The sequence below is a fragment of the Lemur catta genome, chromosome 10, assembly GCF_020740605.2.
Source record: "Lemur catta isolate mLemCat1 chromosome 10, mLemCat1.pri, whole genome shotgun sequence".
NCBI classification, from domain to species: Eukaryota; Metazoa; Chordata; class Mammalia; order Primates; family Lemuridae; genus Lemur; species Lemur catta.
The window spans coordinates 61,817,686-61,837,664 of NC_059137.1; the positions used below are offsets into that span (position 1 = coordinate 61,817,686).

The following is a 19,979-nucleotide window of genomic DNA, read 5'->3' on the forward strand; positions in this document are numbered from 1 at the left end:
TGATATGTGTATTTGAAACATTCTAATCACACAGTGATGAAATAAAGGCCATTGTGTTCATTTCAAGCAAAAATAAGGCACTACCAAGATTTCTGCCTTAGACTCCCCACCTTTAGATCTGTAATTCAGAACTATGTTTGTATTCTACCTTTTCATTCTCACTGCTGCCTTACTACCAGGCATTCATAGATGATTACCATAGCGTCCAAATTGGTTTTCCTGTCTAGATCCCTCCCATCCTACATTATATCCCAAATTAATACATAAAGTGCTGCCACATCAGATTAATTCCCTTTTGTGAGACTTTTCAACAATGGCTCACATCCTATTTAATTAAAGAGCCTAGCCAAGAAATTGCAGCCTGTCCAACTTAATTTACCTATCCCTAAAGGGACTTTACTCTTTAGCCAATTTTACCCTTCCTCAAACTTACATTGTAGTGTCTTACCTTGTTTGCTCTGCCTAAATGTTCACTAACCTGCCCCTATCAGAATGCCAGGCATGATTTGTCAGTTCTCTACTAAAGAACAGCCTTACCCATGCTCTGTCTAGCTGTAACAGCAAGAAGTAATTCTCCCCTCTCTCCCTCCTCCATATTCTAGTAATATTTAATTATTTGATTCATTCTGGTTGCCCTTAATCACTTACACTTATATATGTATAGATGTAGTCCTTTGTAAATGAATAGACCCATTGTGTCTCTTCTACCAATTAGTCAAGCAATGATAAATTTGAATCACTTTTAAATTCTAGCTACCTGGTAATCTAGCTATTTAATCATTTACATTGTATGAAGCTACAGTGATATAATATCTTTGATGAGGTGAGGAACATTTCCTCAGATAATATATGACAATATTGTGTTGAACATTTGGACCAATAATCTTTTGGATCAATGAGCCTACTTTTAAGGAAATTTTCCATCTGTCTTACCTGATCATCGTTTCCTATATGACAGTTACGGGTATTGTGGTGGAATATCATTTAGTGTTAAATATATTTCTACCTAAGAGAATTTATAAGTTTTTCCTAAGGAATGAATTTAATTTTTTAAATGATCTACAGTAAATTGGTGGCATATGATCTTACCAGTTCACTTCTGTCTCAGTGTTTTAGGTGTCAAATACTGAAATGTACCATCTTTTTCTTGAGATTGGTCAAATTCCAGAAGGTTGAACAAACATTTTCTCAAATATCTAATCTACAATAATGGAAAAGTTAACAAATTAATTTCATTCTTGATGGGCCTGGTAGAAATTTATCCTAATTCACTAACATTTTATTAGCTTATTTGCACTCCATTCCTCTGTTCCTCTATCCAACTCTTCCTTATATACATCAATAATTCCTTTGGAATAGTCACACTAATTAATCTTCATAATTTTATAATATCAAAATGTTGCCTCATTATTACTCTTCTTCCCCATTTTTATATTATTCCTCTAACCTCTCTTTCACCCTCACTTTCCCTCTATTGTCATAATATATTCCCATAGATGATAATCTCGTCTCATACACTTGTCCCTGAAAGCTTCTGTTGAACCCAAAAACATTAATTGAGCACACTTCAGCCCTTACCTATTTTAACCTTATGACTAGTGCTGTCTATTATACTTAGGAAAACCCATCTCCTGGCCTTATCTGAAAACCAACATTTTTCAACATCCATATACTTCCCTCAGAACCTTAACGACCTTGCTTCTTCCTTGACTTCCACATACCAATATCTAATTCCAACCGGTTTTTTTTCAGCCTTTCATAGACCACACCCTACAACCTAGATTCCTTGCCATGTCCCAAATATGGGCACACCCTGTGCTTGCATGCCTCCTGGCTTTATTGAGTCTATTTTTCCTCCCTAGAATACCCTTTCCCCCAGTTTTACCCACTGAAACCTTTACATCTTTTTAAAGCATGGGTTCTGAATTTGAGGAGTCTATGAACTCCGAGAAAGTGAATCCAAACTCTGTAGGTTTTCTTAAATAAATTTTTTTCAAGTAGAGGGTTTGCAGTTTTTATACATCCTCAGAAGGTGACCAAGACTCTTCCAAAAGTGAAAAAATACTATTTTCATTTTCTTCTACCTTTCATAACTATGCTTTTATTTTTGTTTCTCTTATAGCTTTGTTTGTATAATTATGCATTTGTTTTTATATGCATAATATGACTACATACCCTAGTCTCTGTTAGTAAACTGTAATATTTGGATTATGAAGTTTTTTTTAACTATGGTTTCCTGCACACTGCCCTATATGTGAGAAGTATACAGTCGCTGTGTAATAAATAAAACCCATCCTTTAAAAAAATGTAATTTTAATCTGCCAGGGGATTAATGTAATTGGGTCTATCATCCTTTCATGAGATTAGAGTTCCTTTCAAAGTTGTGGGTTTGTTTTTTAATGAATATGATAAACACATGTTAAGTTTTTTGTATGTTTCTCAGAAGTTCTAAACAGTGAGATGGTAACTAAATGTTCTGGATATTCCTTTGGATTAACTAATAAGCCTCAAAGAATTCATAGGTATTTGGAAGTCTGTAGGTTTACAAGTAGGCTCCAACATGCATGCTCTGAAACTGGTTGTCTTCCTTATAGAAAAACCCAATGTTTATTTCTTGATTGTCCTATCATTCCATGTTTCCTCCTTTCTGTTCTCTGGCATCCACAAATTAAGCACAGGCCTGAGTCGATTAGGCAGAAGATTACTAAAGCTGAAAGAAATAGTTTATTTGTTATTTACATTACAAAATGATATAAAGAAGAACCAAAATTCTGAAGGTCCAAGGCATTCTAGAAAGGCACTATGTCTGTCACTGGGGAGTCCAGCTTGACCAACATATCTTTTTGCTCCTTTCTTGTTCTTTTCCAAAGCTCTTCAAAAACTGAACAGAAATTTGAAGGCTGTATCCTAACAACTTGGCCTTCTAGGGAATTGTCCAGAAATCTAGGACCACTCAGATTTCTATTAAAGAGTAGCAACTTTAGTAATAGAAGCAGATCTCTAACATTTTTCCCAGAAAAAAAGTGCTGAGGTATTTTTCTAACTTAAAATTGCTTCCTAACCAAATCCATAGTATGGACTTCATCAGTGTTGCTCAGTGATTATATTTCGTACAATTTTTACCTTTTATTTAAACCTCTAAGTTATGGACCGTTTTATTTTTACTTAGCAGACCGAAGTGTTACCTCAAATTCTCCACACTCAAACTTTAAAGAAAATGTAAGCATTTTGGCAAATTAGGGTTTTGAGCAAATTCTTCCTAGAAGTGATTTATAGTCACATGAATATTTTCAGCTGTTTTCTAATCTATGTTTTCTCTTTGAAAACAACAGCACTTATTGATTCTCTTTTAAAAGATCTAATACGAAGTCCTTTATACTTTCACAGTTTAACATTTTGGAAAAATGTTTGTTTACTCATTACATGTACATTATTCTTTCTCTAATGTATCTTTTCTCGCTTGTGCAATATCACTTTCTTCAGTTTATTTTCAAGTGTAATGATAAAATGCATTAACATCCCTCTGGCAGAGAGAATGTTTTAGAAGCTAGTTTACTTAATTTTATGATCTAAAAAAGTTAACAATCAAATAAATTATATTACATTTTCTTATGATTTAATTTAATATCTTTTCAAAGAATATTTTTTCTATAATTTCTTAACCTAACATATTCTTTTCAGTATTACATTTTATTAACTCCAAGGAAGAACCAGCAACTTGGGAGAATAATATGAAATAAAATTAAAGCTATTAATTCCCAAGTTGTTTAGAAGAAAATTAGATTTAATGCTGATATAATTGATAGTGAACATTCTGTGTATAAAGTGTTCACTATAAAGAAATTGGAAACTTGATAGAAAATTAAAAGGCTTTGCTATGTATATTACTGTCTATCATTTTTGTTTAGGAGGGGGCAGTATGTTAAAATTTCAAGGCATCATCAATTTGTATAGCCAATGTAAAGTATGAGAAAGTTAACTATGTTTTAAAGCCTTAAATATTTTTATAACTGCTTATGCTGAATTTTTAATGTGATCAGATTGTTAAAACAAAAATAATGAGATCAATTTTCTTTTTTAAATTGCATAATATGACTTTTTAAAAAACTTTAGTTGATATTACTAATATAACCTAGTATTAAATACAGGGTGTTGAGTACCTGTTTTTTAACAGAACATACAATAATACCAGGAGCTGAAAGGCAGATAACTTTAAATATGAGGTTATCAAAAGTGAATCACATTTATCATTGGCAGCTGCTACTTAATTAAGTTTTTGTGATTGCTTGTGGTATGCTGAGATTACATGGAATAAAGCTATTTCTGTGATTGTCCCTTTTCTTTGTTGGCTCTGAATTATTTTCTCTTCTACATTCCATTTCTGCTGTCATTTCTAATATCTTTGCCTCATCACCACATCCAAAAATATAATATAGGGACCATGGTTACAGCATAAAGTTTGTTCATACTAATGACCCCCCCATTTCCAAATTTTAAGGGAGGGATATATAGATTAAGTAGCTTTTGAACATTAATGAAGGAATCTTTGTACATTTGCATTAAAATACTAATACATATTAAACTCAGAATCGGTACTATGATTTTTCTTTCATGACAGAATAGAACAAATATTAAATACTCCTTAGGTGGGAGACTATTTACAAAGAGAGAGGTTACTATCCCACATCTTGAACTGTGAAAGTCAAGAATGTTTTTTCATAACTAGAAAAATCCACCAGGGTTCCTGCTCCTCAAATCTCCATTCTGATTATAATTACAGAATGTTCAAAAAGGTTTACCTTTGTGATTGGGCTTATTATTAGTGTGCATATTTTTATTTTATTCTCTGGGGATGGGGGGAAGAAGGGGTGAAAACACATTTAGTGATAGCTATTCATTAGCCACCTTTGAAGAAGAAATTGAGCTTTAAAGAGTCTATCAAAAATTCTCTGGTCAGCCTTTTATTACTATCTTGTCTTGAGCCCTTTTTTTAATGACATCTATTATCAGATTGAAATGGCGATTGAGACGCTGCAAAAGTCTGACGGTCTATCCACTCACAGAAGCTCTCTTCTCAACAGCCATGTAAGTTGCCTCTTCTTCATGTACACTAATCTCTTGCTTGTTCTGCATGTGTTGCTTGCCTCTAAATGCTTGTTTTATTTATTTACTTATTTATTTTGCTTCTTAACCTTCCTTTCTCAGTCCCTTATGATCTCTGTATCATTTAATGGCTATTTTGTACAGTGGAATATCTAAAAAATAGAGCCCCAAGTGTAATGCTTTATTAGGTTTTCTTACTGTTTTTGGCACAGATATAACATTTTCAAGTTAATAAGTAATGAGCTGCCATTCATTTGTAAAACGTAATTAATGGGAAATTAAATATTTAAAATATTCTAGTTTGATATTTATTGTGAAGCAAATACTTGTACTCTCCATCTCTATGTCTGAGATAGAGAAACAGTTTTGTCTACTTGTGTGACCAGTAATATATTTTAAGTGGAAAAAAGATAACTAATGTCAAACACAATGATAAACTGTTTGAAAATGATTTGTATAAGGGGGGCAGTAATCAGCCTTATAGATGAGCTCAGACCCCAAAACCTAAAGAGAAATAAAAGTGGGCCAAAAGGAAAAGTAAAGCTGTAGATAACACATAAATTACTAATAATTGAGATAAAACAGAGTTACCATTGCTATTTCTTGAAGTTTTCACTGTTATCAGAGGCATCAGTGTGACGCTGGTAAGTGTAAAAAGAATGATGACAGTTTTGCAAAATTATAAAGATTTTCATCAACTGTTCACATTTGGGGAACCACAGGAAATGCTGATTAAAAATTTCCTTGTTATGATGATTTCTGAATATATGGAAAAAAGTAAATAGACCTGTAACTTAAATCTACTTTAAGTAACTTCTGCTAAATTAATATTAGTGATATTTTGTAAAAATTAGAGTTTTTCCTACCAATTGACACTATGTTCTTAAATTTGGGGGTAAAATCATCATGTTTTCTTAATTCTTTCCCATATTTTGTAACTGAAAAGTCCAAGATCAGGTCACCCAAATGAAGTACTCATTATTTCTTTCAATTAACCTAAAACCTTTACCTCATAGAAAATGTTTTCACTATTCTTTTAAAATATTTGACTTTTGAAGCATTTAAATTTTATATTATAAAATAACACTAAATATCTCAATACCTCCTTTTGTTATTACACATTTGTTTTTAGATGGAATATTTTGTCTTGTTTCTTTTTCAAGGGAAAGTATCATGGCAAACAAAAACAGGTTAGCCAAATTGGAGAATGCCTATAATTTTGGTAAAAATTATTTATAAAAACTTATAGGAACATATATTTTGGCTCTTATTTCTGAAAGAGTTTTAAAAATATGATTTTTCCCCTTTTTGAAAATTTGCATTCGGTATGTCACTCTTTTTCCTAAGTATATTCCTGCTGTGTTGGCAATGAGTTTGTGATTGTGTTAAAAACTGATTTACTATTAATATACACCGCTAGGCTATGTGTGTTGCAGGGGGATGATGATTAACTGGTATTTATGTTTTGGAAATGGCAAGTGAAATGGTTCCTCACTTTTAGTCAGAAATGTACAGGGACATAAGAATAAAAGACAAACTGGAGTCTCCAGTCACTCTTTTTCAACTCTCAGACTTCTGAGTTGTACTTCGATATTCAATTCACAGTTCATTTTTATTTAAGATATATAAATTCAGAAAATATGTTTACTTTTAACTTGAACTTCAATTACTCATCTTAATGAGTATTTTTGTGAATAATAATGTAGGTAGAAAAGTAATATAGAATGTTTTATATTTTTTTAATTTTGTTGATTTGTTTGAATCTTTTCAACTATGTTAGGGTTTTTAAAAAATTATTTTTCTCTTACAGAATTCATGAAGTAATATTTAATGTTAATGAATATGTGAATTATGCTGCATAAACAACAGACATGTTATTACTCCATGGCTTCATATTTTTTATTACATAGTGTAGCAAATCTTCTATATTAGTAACAACTGCCAGAGGCACTTCAGTATATAGATAGAGTGGGTGCAAATATTGCTAATGCAGTGATAATCTTTCTCTATGCTGATGTATTTTTGTTACACCTCAGAGGTATAAGGAAATTTATTCAAAAACACATTTGTAGTGAAATCTTTAGACATACAAGACATTCTACAGATGGTTTTTAACAGTGGAGAAAGGATTAGTGCTTCTGCTGACTAGTCAGTCAAGTTACTTTCTCCCTGAACATAGAAAAAGATCCTATTGTCTTTTTGTCCTCCTTAGAGAGTTAATGATGCTCTTAATTTTTATTAGATTTATCCAAACTGGAATTAGCTATTGCATGCATTCTAGTTGATAACTATTTACTAAGAATATTTTAAATTCTGTGCAGAAATTTTTTAGTAGAGAGACTTTTTTAAAAAAAATTTGCTCTTAATATTTTAGATGCCAATAAACTATAAGTTACCTTTATCTCTTACTATATAGGGTGTAATATAGAATTATTTGAGATTTGTGGGATTCTTTGAGGTGGACATGAATTCAACTTTATGATTAGTTCTCTGATTTATCAGTTTCTATAAAGGATCAATTTCATTAGGCAAAAAAAATTAGAAGAAATTATCAATAATTTGTATCCCATATTTCTTGTTTCTAAAGAGGTGTGTTAATCATGACTTTTGAGCTGCAAAGTCAATTTTCATCCTATTTTGGGGTATGAAATAGAAAGGATTTCCTATTTTCTCTTTATAAATTTGGTTATTCACAATAATTAAAAAAAACTCTTATTAGTATCAAATCAAGTAAATAATCCCTCTGAGTAGAATCCAACTTGATTGCTCTACTTTTCAACTCTCTTTCCATACATTAGAAGATAGAGTAGGATATTAAATTTTGTATCCTATTGTTCAGCATATTCTTAAGAGAATTAACATGACAGCAATTATTTCAGTACTAACGTCTCATAGGCAGCAAGTAAATATTTATTGACAAGTGAAAGTGCCAAGAAAGTAAGGATTATTATGTTTTTTCAGTGCATCTCTGGTGCCTAAACAGTGCCTGGTACATAGTAGATGCTCACTAAATATTTGATAAATGTATAAACATAAGAAACAATAGAAGGGAATAGACCTTATCTTACCTTCAGTATTCTAGGAGGCATTTGCCAGTCATGTGTACATTTATTTGGAGATTTATATATGTATTGTATTGTTTCCTTTATTTTCAAGTTTGCTTCAGTAGATGTATGTATAAACATAGTTGGTAGAGGGTGCTGTCCTCCTACCATTTGAGTAAAGAATATATGTTCACTCTATCATTTTTCCATATGCAGCCTCTAGTTTAAGAGTAGACAACTTTTTTTTCCCCAAACAATCTAATCCTCTAAAAAGTTCTAGCCAAGAGTGATATTATTCATCTCCTTGTATTTTAGAATAGTACTTTTGATTTGGCTTTACAGAATTCTACTAGTGTAATAATTTGTATTTAAATATTTTCTAATATTTTGTATGTGAAGATGCTATGGATAAATGATGTATGGTCTGCCTAAATCAAATTAGAACATCTAATTCTCTTCATTGCAGACATTATTTTATAATCTTTTTCAGTTGTCATTAATATAAATTAACAGTTGATGGTTATATTGTGTCCAAATTGGGATATTTTAGGTTGTAAATTTGAATTCAGAAATGTTAAATTAATTGCTCCCAATTTATACATAATGTTATTAAAGTTGTACATTTTTTAAAATTCCATTTAAAGTATGTAAAAAGCTTTAGGCATTTATTTTATATACTTTTCACAATCTAGCAAATAGTTTTTCATTATTTTTACTGGTTTTAGCAACTGAAATATATTCAGCTTAAAGCAAAACCTTGGTTTTTTGCTCACTTTCCTGTGACTTAACTATGTTGTAAATATAAGTTATTACAGAAATAAGGTCTGTCAAAATGCATATCATCAGTGAACTGAACTTAAAATGAATTCTAATGGATAATAATCCATCTGGGGAAAAATGCCAAATGTTACATTTAGATGTTAATTGGGCAATGCAGTATTTATTTATTTTTATTTGCCAATCAGAATTTCCCTTTGGGAAAAATAGGAACTGTTCATCTTCTTTAATCTATACTAATTAATATAGATTAAATGTAAAGGTTGAAAGATACAATTATCTTGGTTTCCCCCCTTAGATGAGTTTGTTAGTTCATTAGTAGAATAATCAGGTTTTAAAGATAAAGGTTAAAAGTTCCTATGGTTATGGTATGGGCTTTTAAACCATAAATGTAAGCAAACGTTTTACCAGACATTTTATAAAAGGATAAAAGAAATGGTAATATTTTAGCTCCAAATTACCAAATGTTAATGGTGTTGAATTCTAATCTCCAAATATATTTTATTAAAGACAAGACCCAAGGAAACAGTATATATCATAGCAGCCATTAACTTCCCTTGAGCAGCACACACAGCATATGCCTTTAGGTTACACTTAAACTTTCACAGAAACTGCCAAGTTTCTCTTCCAATAAAAGCAATGCTTTCTAATACTACGTTTCAGATTCAAATGTCTGATTTATCATTTTATCGCTATGTTAAAACCTAAAAGTTAAATGCTGACATATAGAATGCAGGTTATAATCTTCAGGTAAATCTCAAATTCTCATATGGTAGATCCTTAAATCTGTTTCTACGTATACAGTGTGTTTCTAGAAGATGTAGCCTTAGATGGGGCAGTGATTGGTAGGCTTCTTAGCTGGGACCCGTAGGGCTGAAGCAGAGCCACCTCCATCCTTTCAGGGCCTTTACTTCCACTTGACTTCTTTCTGTTCCTTCAGTGTGCTCTCCAGGCTTCTGGCAAGGAATAAAGTTCCTCCTCTTGCAACCAAGGGGCAGGGAACAAAATACAGCTTTGCTACTGTCAAATAGTCACCAAAATACCCGTTGTTGAATTTTTCAAACTAACTAGTGATTTTATATATACATATATATATATATATGTATATATAAACTCAGATTTTTAAAAACTGGTTTAGAAATGAAGAGTTTTTAAGAATATATACTATATAAAAAGAACAGTCAGTTTACAAAACAGTACAGATGTTTTGACTTGCTTAGCCATTTCAGAGGACTGCACAGCCAATCCAACAGAAGCTTCATTTTCTCTAAACTATTCAACTGTAGTATCAGTAATATCATTTAGGCTTCTAAGTAGTTATGCCAACTTTTGCTATAATTATCTCACTATTTCTGTGAAAAGTTTTCATTAAGTATGAGTCGTGTGGTTAACTCTTTAATATATGTAAATGTAAATATACTGTTGGACTCAAAATATTTGATAATAAACTTTAATATTTATACCAGTTTTCATTTTTCAAAAGATAATTTATGGTAGTATCTTTCAAATATTTCATTATTGGATTTGCTTTTTCAAATTCTTTTATAAAATTTTTATCTGCAAGATAATTTCCATGACCAGGGGAAATGAGTAAGCTCTCAATTTTAGATATTTGTTTCTACTTTTAAGTAATTAAATGCTGCAAGAAGACTAGTACACAGGGCAGTTTGAACAAATTTTTTAATTTATATTTCTGGTTAATTAAAATATTTTCATTTGCTTTATATCATATTAAAAGTATTTTACATTAGATCTGTTTTTATTATTTATATACTTTTGGTAACAAAGTTGTTATAAAATTGACTATATCCCATTTCTGAAAAATTGCTCTTTAAATTAAGATTTTCTATATAGATATATCTTCTGTACATGAGCAAAGAAAGGAAAATTGATTTTTTTTGCTCGTCTTTGTTAAGAAATCACACTATTATGCCTTTTATAAAATGCATTATTTTATGAGGATAGATAGATATACATGCAAACTTATCTTTGGCATTTTTAACTCACATATATTGTGTAGTCTATGTTTTTGGGTGTGGAAACTTTTTAGTTTAGTTGGAAAATAATTACTGTTTTTCAAAAAATATTTACATTTTTTATATGTTTGCCTTTCCAGGGATTTTTTTCCTTGGTATTTTTTTTTATAATTCTTGATATCAAGGGCCTATATTGCTTTCTTTAATATATTGAGAGTATAATTAGAAGTTGACCCTTTCTCTGTCTCATACATACACACAAAGCAAGAGCGAGCACCTTTGTGCAATACGGGTTCACTAGGGCTGCTGTAACACCACTGAAGTGCTTCTAAATCCCAACTATTTTACCGAAGCATGTGGATGAAATATATGAGTCAGGATTATATTGCCACATTTTGTGTGTAGTTCCCTCAGATGTGCTCATAATCAATAAAGTCTTAACATTAAAAAAACAAACACTAAACAGACATGTTGTTTCACTGTTGTAGGCAAAATGCTAGTTTGAGCCTTAATAACTTAATTTCCCAATTGTTTTACCTCTTCTCTTTTATGCTAAATGAATATGTATAGTGAACCTGTTCTATGTGTCATTTAGAATACTTAGAAATCACATTTGACTGCGTATAAGGTTACAGATGATTCGTGTCAAAAGAACTCTTTTTAGTCTGTAATATTTTTCTATCATTATAAAAATGAATATTTATTTTGTATAATTTCTTAAAGTTTTATAGTGTAAGACTGTGTATGTTACAGAGGTAATATGTATGTTTAAATATACGTATTCATATGCATATGTTTTCTATAAAGGCCGTCATGTCTTCCTGATCAGAATATTAATTTTATTTTTAAAAGTGCTCTGCTGTCTTGTGGGTTTGGTAGCTATATTTTCTAAGCTAACAGTCGCTATGGGTTTAATGACATAGGTTTGATTACATAAATATCATGTAGTAATATTTAAAATTAAAATGGTTTTGGAAAATTTAATTGTCATGGTTAAAAATAATTCTGAAAATACTTTTATTGAATTTTTGTATTAAAAGTCTGAAAGTTCAGGTTCTAAGTTTGATCATACATCTTAAAATATATAAGCAAAATGGAGAAATATTTCATTTGTTCAAATGTTGATATCATCATTTTTAGCATTTTCTTATAAATTCCTAGAGGACAAGGGTGAGATCACATTCATCTTTGCATCGCTAGATGCCTGGAACTTTGCCTTACTCATAGTTGGTGCTCAGTAAATGAGTTTTGGGTTCTGTAATTTATATTTAACTTGAATTGCATGTTAAATATTAGCTCTTTATTATACTTCTTATATATTGTATGGAAATTTTGTTTAGATAGATAATGTGAAATATTTGTTTTATGAAAGTAGCAATTGCTTTAGAGTAATCAGGAAACGGAAATGTAAGTTGGAAACCAAACTCAGAGACAATATGTGACCTTAAGAAAGTCATTTAAATCTATTTCAGTTCTCCTTTTATAAATAAATAAATAAATAATTTAATTTTGCTAATGTTAAAATTCAATAATATAGACCTGGATTAGATACTCTAAGAACTTCTTGCACATTATGTACTGTAAAGATTATTTTTGTTTTAAATACACACAACAGAACAACATAAAACTTTAAAATGTGAACAATGGGCTGAGAAGATACTGCTTTACCAACTACCGCTGTAGTATGCCTTTCAAAATTGTGAAAAAAAAGAACACAGCTTTGATGCAAAAAAAATGGTTGTAATAAATGATTCTTTTTCATTACATATAAATTCTTTGCCAGTGTCTAGTGAGTTTCTTTCCAGTTGAGAAAGAAATGACTGAATTTCATCCTTTCCTCTTGCAGAATTTGTCCTAGTAGACAATATTGTTATTGTATTATCTAGTGGTAATTTGAGATAAGTAAATTAAAATTTCATAAAAATAAATAGAACCTTAATATAAAAACTCATACAAGGCAGCCTGCTGCTTATGTATTATAATACAACAATACTAAAGACATATTAACAAGGCTTGGTAACATGTTTTGTTCTGTAGCAATTATATTTTTGATATTTATGACCAGTTAATAGATTTGAATTCCCTGAAGAGGTGTTTATCTCCAGGGTTGCAATCAATACAGGGAAAATTAGTATATCTCTACATGTGCTTAAATATTTGAAGAAATGGATGTTGCCTGAGGTCATAAGTGATGTTCAGCTATTTATAATATTACTGAGAATTCCTAAAGCCAGATTATACCAGCTTCTGAATTACAGCAGTTTTTACTCTATTGTAAGACTTGATGAAGAACTTCTAAGTATTTCTGTGTATTTGTTTGCAGTGTCAAGTAGAAATTTTGGCAAATTATATGATTTCTGTGTATTTACTGTGTCTTACTTTTATTAGCTCCAGTGGCTGTTGGACAATTACGAGACAGCAGAAGGAGTGAGCCTCCCCAGAAGCACTCTATACAACCACTACCTTCGACACTGTCAGGAACACAAACTGGACCCAGTCAATGCTGCCTCTTTTGGAAAACTAATAAGGTCAATTTTTATGGGGCTACGAACCAGGAGATTGGGCACTAGGTTAGTACTGACAAATAAGGTCATAAACTAATGTCTCTTTTTCAAACTTGAGCAGTTTGGTATATTGTTTAAGCAAAATAACTTGATTAGAGGTAGTATATAAGAAAAAAATATAGAATGAGCTCAGTTTGTAAAATCCCCAGGAAAAGGAAAAGTCATTATTCAATGAATACTACCATGCCAGAAGGATGTGTTGTCCTGAACACTAAGAGAGGAGCTGATTGTCAACTATATAGAAATTAGCAGCCCAACCTATTAGTACGAGACTTGCATATGGTGCTTTAAAAATTAATATATCACTGTATTCTCTTTTTGAAAATAACCATACTAAAGGTGATGCATACAGTGACATAGTAAATTAAAAACTGTATTTCTTGACTCTTGCAACATTACATTTAATTGTCATTATAAATAACTATTGGATCAGAGTAAGAAATTAAGCTGAGTTTTTCACTTTATTTCTGGGGACCACTTAAAAATCATTTGGTAAACGTACAAAATATAGGTGCTTGAAGTCCTCTGTGATGAGAGTCCTATTTTACCTTTTGTTACCCTTTTTTTAGCTGCTCTTTATGTAAACCCATGTGTGGAAGTAAAAATACAGTGTAGTTCTATTGAATGGAAACCAGTAATGTGAAGAAGCTTTCGGTTTCACTGTTTTCCTTCCTTTGGAAATAATATGAGTGCCTTTACTAATCAAAATATGATGAAAAGAATAGTTAGAATTGTGGAGCTTCATTTTTGTCTTTCTATAATTTCTACAAATTATCACAACATAAATATTTTAAGTAGCTAGGCAGAAGGATATGAATACTTTTGATTTCTTAAATCTTAAAGAAATTATATAAAAAGTATTAAAGTAGAGGTTGTACCCTATATAACATTAGGTGATATACCTTTAATTTTTTATTTTTTATTTTTATTTTTTTTGAGACACAATCTAACTCTGTTCCCCGGGCTAGAGTGCCATGGCATCAGCCTTGCTCACAGCAACCTCAAACTCCTGGGCTTAAGCGATCCTACTGCCTCAGCCTCCTGAGTAGCTGGGACTACAGGCATGCGCCACCATGCCCGGCTAATTTTTTCTATATATTTTTAGCTGTCCAGATCATTTCTTTCCATTTTTAGTAGAGACGGGGGGGTCTCGCTCTTGCTCAGGCTGGTCACAAACTCCTGAGCTCAAAGATCCGCCCCCCTCAGCCTCCCAGAGTGCTAGGATTACAGGCGTGAGCCACCGCGCCCGCTGGTAATATACCTTTAATTAATTATAAATCACAACTTCACAGTATTTTAGTAAAGAGTTTTTAATCTTAATAAAATAAACAGAACCATAGTAATTGGCTTCATTATAATTTTATACTAAAAAGAGGAGTGAGTGTTGTAGGGGAGGAAAAGATTGATCTTTTTCTTCATCCATCGCATGGTTCATGGCTAAAACCCCTGTAATAAAAGATTAACAAGAGAAAAGCATACAGATTTAGTTAATATAAGTTTTACATGACAGGGAGCCTTCAGAAATAAAGACCCAAAGAAACAGAGAAAACTGTGTATATTTTATGCTTTCTGATGAACAAGTAGATATAGTTCTGGAGAAATATAATTGGGCAAAACAGGTATAATCTAATGCTAATAAACTGGGGAGAACTCAGCAAGGCCTGTTTGTTTAGATTCTTCTGTGTCCCTGTGTCTTTAGAAATAAGGGCATTGCTTTCCACCAGGTATAGGAAGGACCTCTCTGGAGTGGGGATCTCATGACATATTTTCCAGGGAAGGCAAGCTAGGTTTTATGGCTGCTCCAGAGGAGAAAGTGGCTAGGGAAATTTTTTCTAATTTGTATGGCCTACTGCTGCTGTTTCCCCAAATGCCATATTTGGGGGTAGCCTGTTGTAAACCCCTTCACTGTTTCAGTTTTTGAGATTTACAAGGTCTGTACGTATTCAAAGTGTGAATTATTCCCTTCCTGTTGCATGTTAAGTGATTGTACAGCTTTCAGATTGCTAGAGGTTCAGCTTTCTCATAAATGTATTCTTCTGTCTATATGTGAAAAGGTAGTATATTTTAAACTGGAGAATATGATTGTCTATTCAGACTAAAGGAATAGCTTTCATTCCCTTTAAAAAAGCTTTTTGTTTTTCTAGTATTTTTTTTTCCCAAAACCACAAAATATCACTATTTGGGGACCTAACTACTATTTCTTAGCTGATAGCTCTATAGTTAGGCATACCATGCCAATATTTTGCAACTCTGGGCTTTATTCAACATTCTAATAGCTGTATTGTTGTGCTTCTTTTGTTACTGAAAGGGATTTCAATGGGTCCTATTCTGAGGCTCCATTCAAACCTTGAAACACATCTTTAAAATAGAAAGGGACAAAATTGGGGTTGTTTGGGTTTGTGAATGAGTAGAATCCATACTCTGTAAGTACATATTTGCAATATTGCAGCTTTTACTTTCTGATGATCTGGGTTCCCACTCCCTTACTATGTACAAATATGTCTCCTGTTCTGTTTATAATTGTATGTAATGTTTGCATTAGGGATGTAAAGCAAAGCCTAGAAAAATAAGGAGAAAATAAATACCATAGGAGAGAATTTAAACAAATGAAGTGTTAAGAAGATAGAAGAACGCTGATACAGAAAAAAACCTGACAATGGTAGGGGTGAATCCCAGAGATTCTTTCTACCATGAAAGCTGTTTTAATGTTTACTTTATACTCCTAATCCAAGGAACAGAAGGAAATGAGTATAAATCATGAGGCAAACTAAATCAAATACTTAATTTTAAGTGAACTGTATGCAGAACTGATGTTATCCATCAATAATACTATCTGTTGAAACTATTCAAACCAGAACCAGATCTTTTCTAAAGTTTTTGGACCTGAGTAAACAAAAAGTAAATAAAATCACTGTGTTTTAAATAAATGCAAAGCAAAAGGTACCTTTTGTTAGATCCCAGTCTCCAAATCAAGTTTGATGACCATGAATATGCTTCCCTCCCTCAACCATTCCCCATGAAATGAAAAAACAAAAACAAAACAAAACAACAACAAAAAAACACTCCCTCCTAACCCAACCAAAGTGCTAAATTGTAGGAAACTGAAAAGAAACTAGATACCCCATCTATTTGGGGTCTCACAAGAGAGACATCATTTTACACTGTAGTTTTGTCTCATAATTAATGCCTCCTACTTCCTACCCTACCTCTACTCCTTACCATCTTCCAGTTTATACAGGAGAACACTACAAATTGGGTTTTTAGGTTTTTAGCATTAATATTTTTTGTTTTTGTTTTTTGCTCTATTCTGCAGTGTATTTTGGTGATAGGATCTAATTTCTGCAAGTGGATTGCTTTTCTTTATAGGCATTAAGTTTTCATATTGGCTTTATTTTGCTGAAAGCATGTAGGTATTTAGATGTCCTACATTTTTTTAAACTAGCAATATTATTTATATAATGTCTTTCCAAATATATAGGGTTCATTTAATACATGTTTTTTAATTTTGGAAGTAAAACTCTGCTCTATTTTTATAAAAAATATTTAATCCACACTGCTTTTGCATTTTTTTTTGTAAATGAAAGAAAAAATTGGAAAGAGTACTGATGTCTTGCTATATATAGACTTGTGAAAAACTATTTTCTCTTTGCAAGAATTTACATATTTAAAATGTTTATTTTTGCAAAAATTTGCAAATTCCATTCAGAGCAAAATTTGTCATTTCTAATAGCAAACATGGTCTTTCTCATGAACATGGGGAAATTATGACATTTTTATTCCAGGTGGAAATTTGCCATTTTCACAGAGAAGTTTCCTCATATCCGTTGTGACACATCTTATTCAGCCTGCAAAGCTGACATGCATCCATTAAAACAGAGACTAATAAAATGTTTCAAAATCAATAGATTACATTCCTACTTCCTTTTTAGTTTTTAAAATATTAAATAACAGACTTCACCACAGCATCTTGTAACAGTGACATTAACTTACTTCATCATCCTTGAAGTAAAGAGAAAAAAGTTGAACCAATCCAAGACAGTAGTAGAATTAAGATTTTTTTTCCTTGTTCTGTATAGCCACTTTACAATAAATATATATTTACTGTGCAACCCTTTATCCTGTTAATGAGTTTTTATTGGCCAAAAGCTTTTTCCCACCGTTACCCTTTCTAAATTAAATTTAAAATATAAATTTGAAGATAAAATGTAACTTGAGTGGAATAAATGGATTGTTTGACTAATATTTAAGAGAAAGCTTATAAGGAAGTATTTTCCTTAGGGCCTTGAGCTGATTGATTGAGAATCTTATTTTTATGCTTCAAATGTTGTCACCACAAAAACGCAAGTATCCAGAATAGGTAAATCATAAATAGGTAGTATTAATATGCTGCTTTTACCTAGTTTTTCCAAATGTGAAGTTAAATGGACATCTCATGTGATTAATATTAATTTGACTGACTTTTGTGTTTTCAATGTTTATTGTTCTTTTATGAAGAGGAAACTCCAAGTACCATTACTATGGGATTCGTGTCAAGCCAGATTCCCCTCTTAATCGTCTGCAAGAGGACATGCAGTATATGGCTATGAGACAACAACCCATGCAACAGAAACAAAGGTAGCCTCTGGAGTTATCATTGATATGTCAAAGCTGTGTATTTCTTAGCTGTTTAGGTTTCATTTTTTTCTGAACAAATACCTAAGTACAAAAGAATGTTGTTACTGTTGGCATGCTTTCACTATGGATAGTTCTTAAATATGATTCAGAATTTCAATGATCCTGTTTTCTAAATTTTTAAAAATTACTTATCAGTCAGCCTGTTTGGCCCCTTTTAAGTTAAGTACAACATCCCAAATTGTTCAGACAGGGAAATGAAACACAAAACATAAGGAGCATATCCAAGCAAATATCAACTGGAGAAACTTGTTTCAGTATTCATGAGCTTCTGACTTGCTATTCTGCACGTCCCTCAGGAGATTCTTTTTGACACGGTATGAATTCTTATAGAATGTTTGGGACTTCTTACATGTTCTTTGAATCCAATTTTCATAGACATAGAATTGCTGATGTTAGAGCTGTAAGAGATCTCAAGCATTCATGAATGGATGGAGCAATGGACGGATGGATGGAAGAATGGCTGGCTGGCTGGATGAATAGAATCTCAGATCTTAGAACTGAAAAATACCTCAGTCTAGTCTGGCCTCACAACCTTATGGCAATCAAAGTATTAATAGCCTTGTTTTTCAGATGAATCCCAGAGAGGTTAAATGATCTGTACAAGCCCATGATACTGTTGCATAGCCAAGACCCTTCTAGTCCCATGTGACTTATGTCACAATTCAAAGTAAATAAAATGAAAAATCCCTCCCTCTTTACCAGCATAGCTCCTCCATGACAGCAATTGTGATTTTTCTTTTCAATTGAACATGCAGAATTAGGTAAGAGAAAGGAGGCTTCTGCATAGGTCCTAATCCGTTGATCTGGAATGATTAGTCGCCTTGGCCAGATCTCTGCATCCGTACTAGTTTCGTCAGAAACATTAGCTCTAATTCAATGCTAGAGAAAGAATATATCACACGGTAGTCCTTTATCTATTTAGTCAGCAAACACTGATTGAGTCTGTACTGTGCTGTGTGCTTAGTCCTGCAGGCAGAGATAAGACATAGTAGTTCTTACCTTTTGAAATTAAAAGGGGAAGCACATGGGGAATAGAAAATTAAAAGGAATGAAATCTGAGTGTTGCTAAAGTAAAGCCTTGATCAAGAAACTACCAGAATGCTGAGGAATTTTCAACAAACTCTGAGAGAGGGAGAATTGGGAAGCTGCATAGAGAAAGTTCTATTTGAGTAGGGAATTAAGGGAGTCATAAAAAGAGAGGAATATTCAGGCAGAGGGAAAATGCACTTGGGGGTGAAGTCTATGATTTCTTTGGGAAATGGTCCATGATTTGTTGAGGTTGGTATTACAGAAGGAGAGTTGAAGAGATTGTTGAGTAGTTTAGTGGGAGATGAGATTTAAAAGTACTTTGGATCATACATTAAGGGATTTGGTTGCATATGAAGCTAATAAGTTTGTTATTTGTGCAGAACATAGCTATGAAGCTATGTAAGGCTTTGAAGAAAACAATGAAACTTTGATTTTTTCTAGAGAGATGACTTTTTGATTTTGGGCAAGACATATTTAATGGAAAGAGACTGGAGGTAAGGATACTTGTTAAGTGGCTTTAACACAGTCATATTTCCAGTATAAGTGTTCCAGACTGAAGGCTTAGTTCAAGATTGGCTGCTATATAAGGTATTTCAAGGATTTTAGGTTTTTTATTTACAGAGTCTCAATCTCATTTTTTAATTACTGATCCTTATTTTTTGATATATAGCCAGTGAAACGTATTACGGGCTCTGAAAAAAATCATAAAGTAAGTTGTAGAATAGTACCTTATATGGTTGGAAATAGTTTATGTGAGTTGTAATAAATTATTATTGTTTTGGGTTATAACTGTTTTTTCTATCTATGAGTAG

General features: G+C 32.0%; 1 protein-coding gene across 7 annotated transcripts in view; it reads left to right on the top strand.

The window, feature by feature from the left end:
• The window catches only part of RFX3 (regulatory factor X3), a 293,748-nt gene that overhangs the window by 200,785 nt on the left and 72,984 nt on the right, over positions 1-19,979 (top strand). For 6 of the 7 annotated variants that reach the window (XR_006737905.1, XM_045563482.1, XM_045563483.1 and 3 more), the window contains 3 exons: positions 5,011-5,085; positions 13,289-13,470; positions 17,959-18,078. Coding sequence is in view for 6 of the 7 variants with exons in the window: in XM_045563482.1 (XP_045419438.1) it covers positions 5,011-5,085; positions 13,289-13,470; positions 17,959-18,078 (377 nt within the window). In the remaining variant the exon portion in view is untranslated. The remainder of the gene's footprint in view (positions 1-5,010; positions 5,086-13,288; positions 13,471-17,958; positions 18,079-19,979) is intronic. The other variant, XM_045563480.1, reaches the window with a different exon arrangement.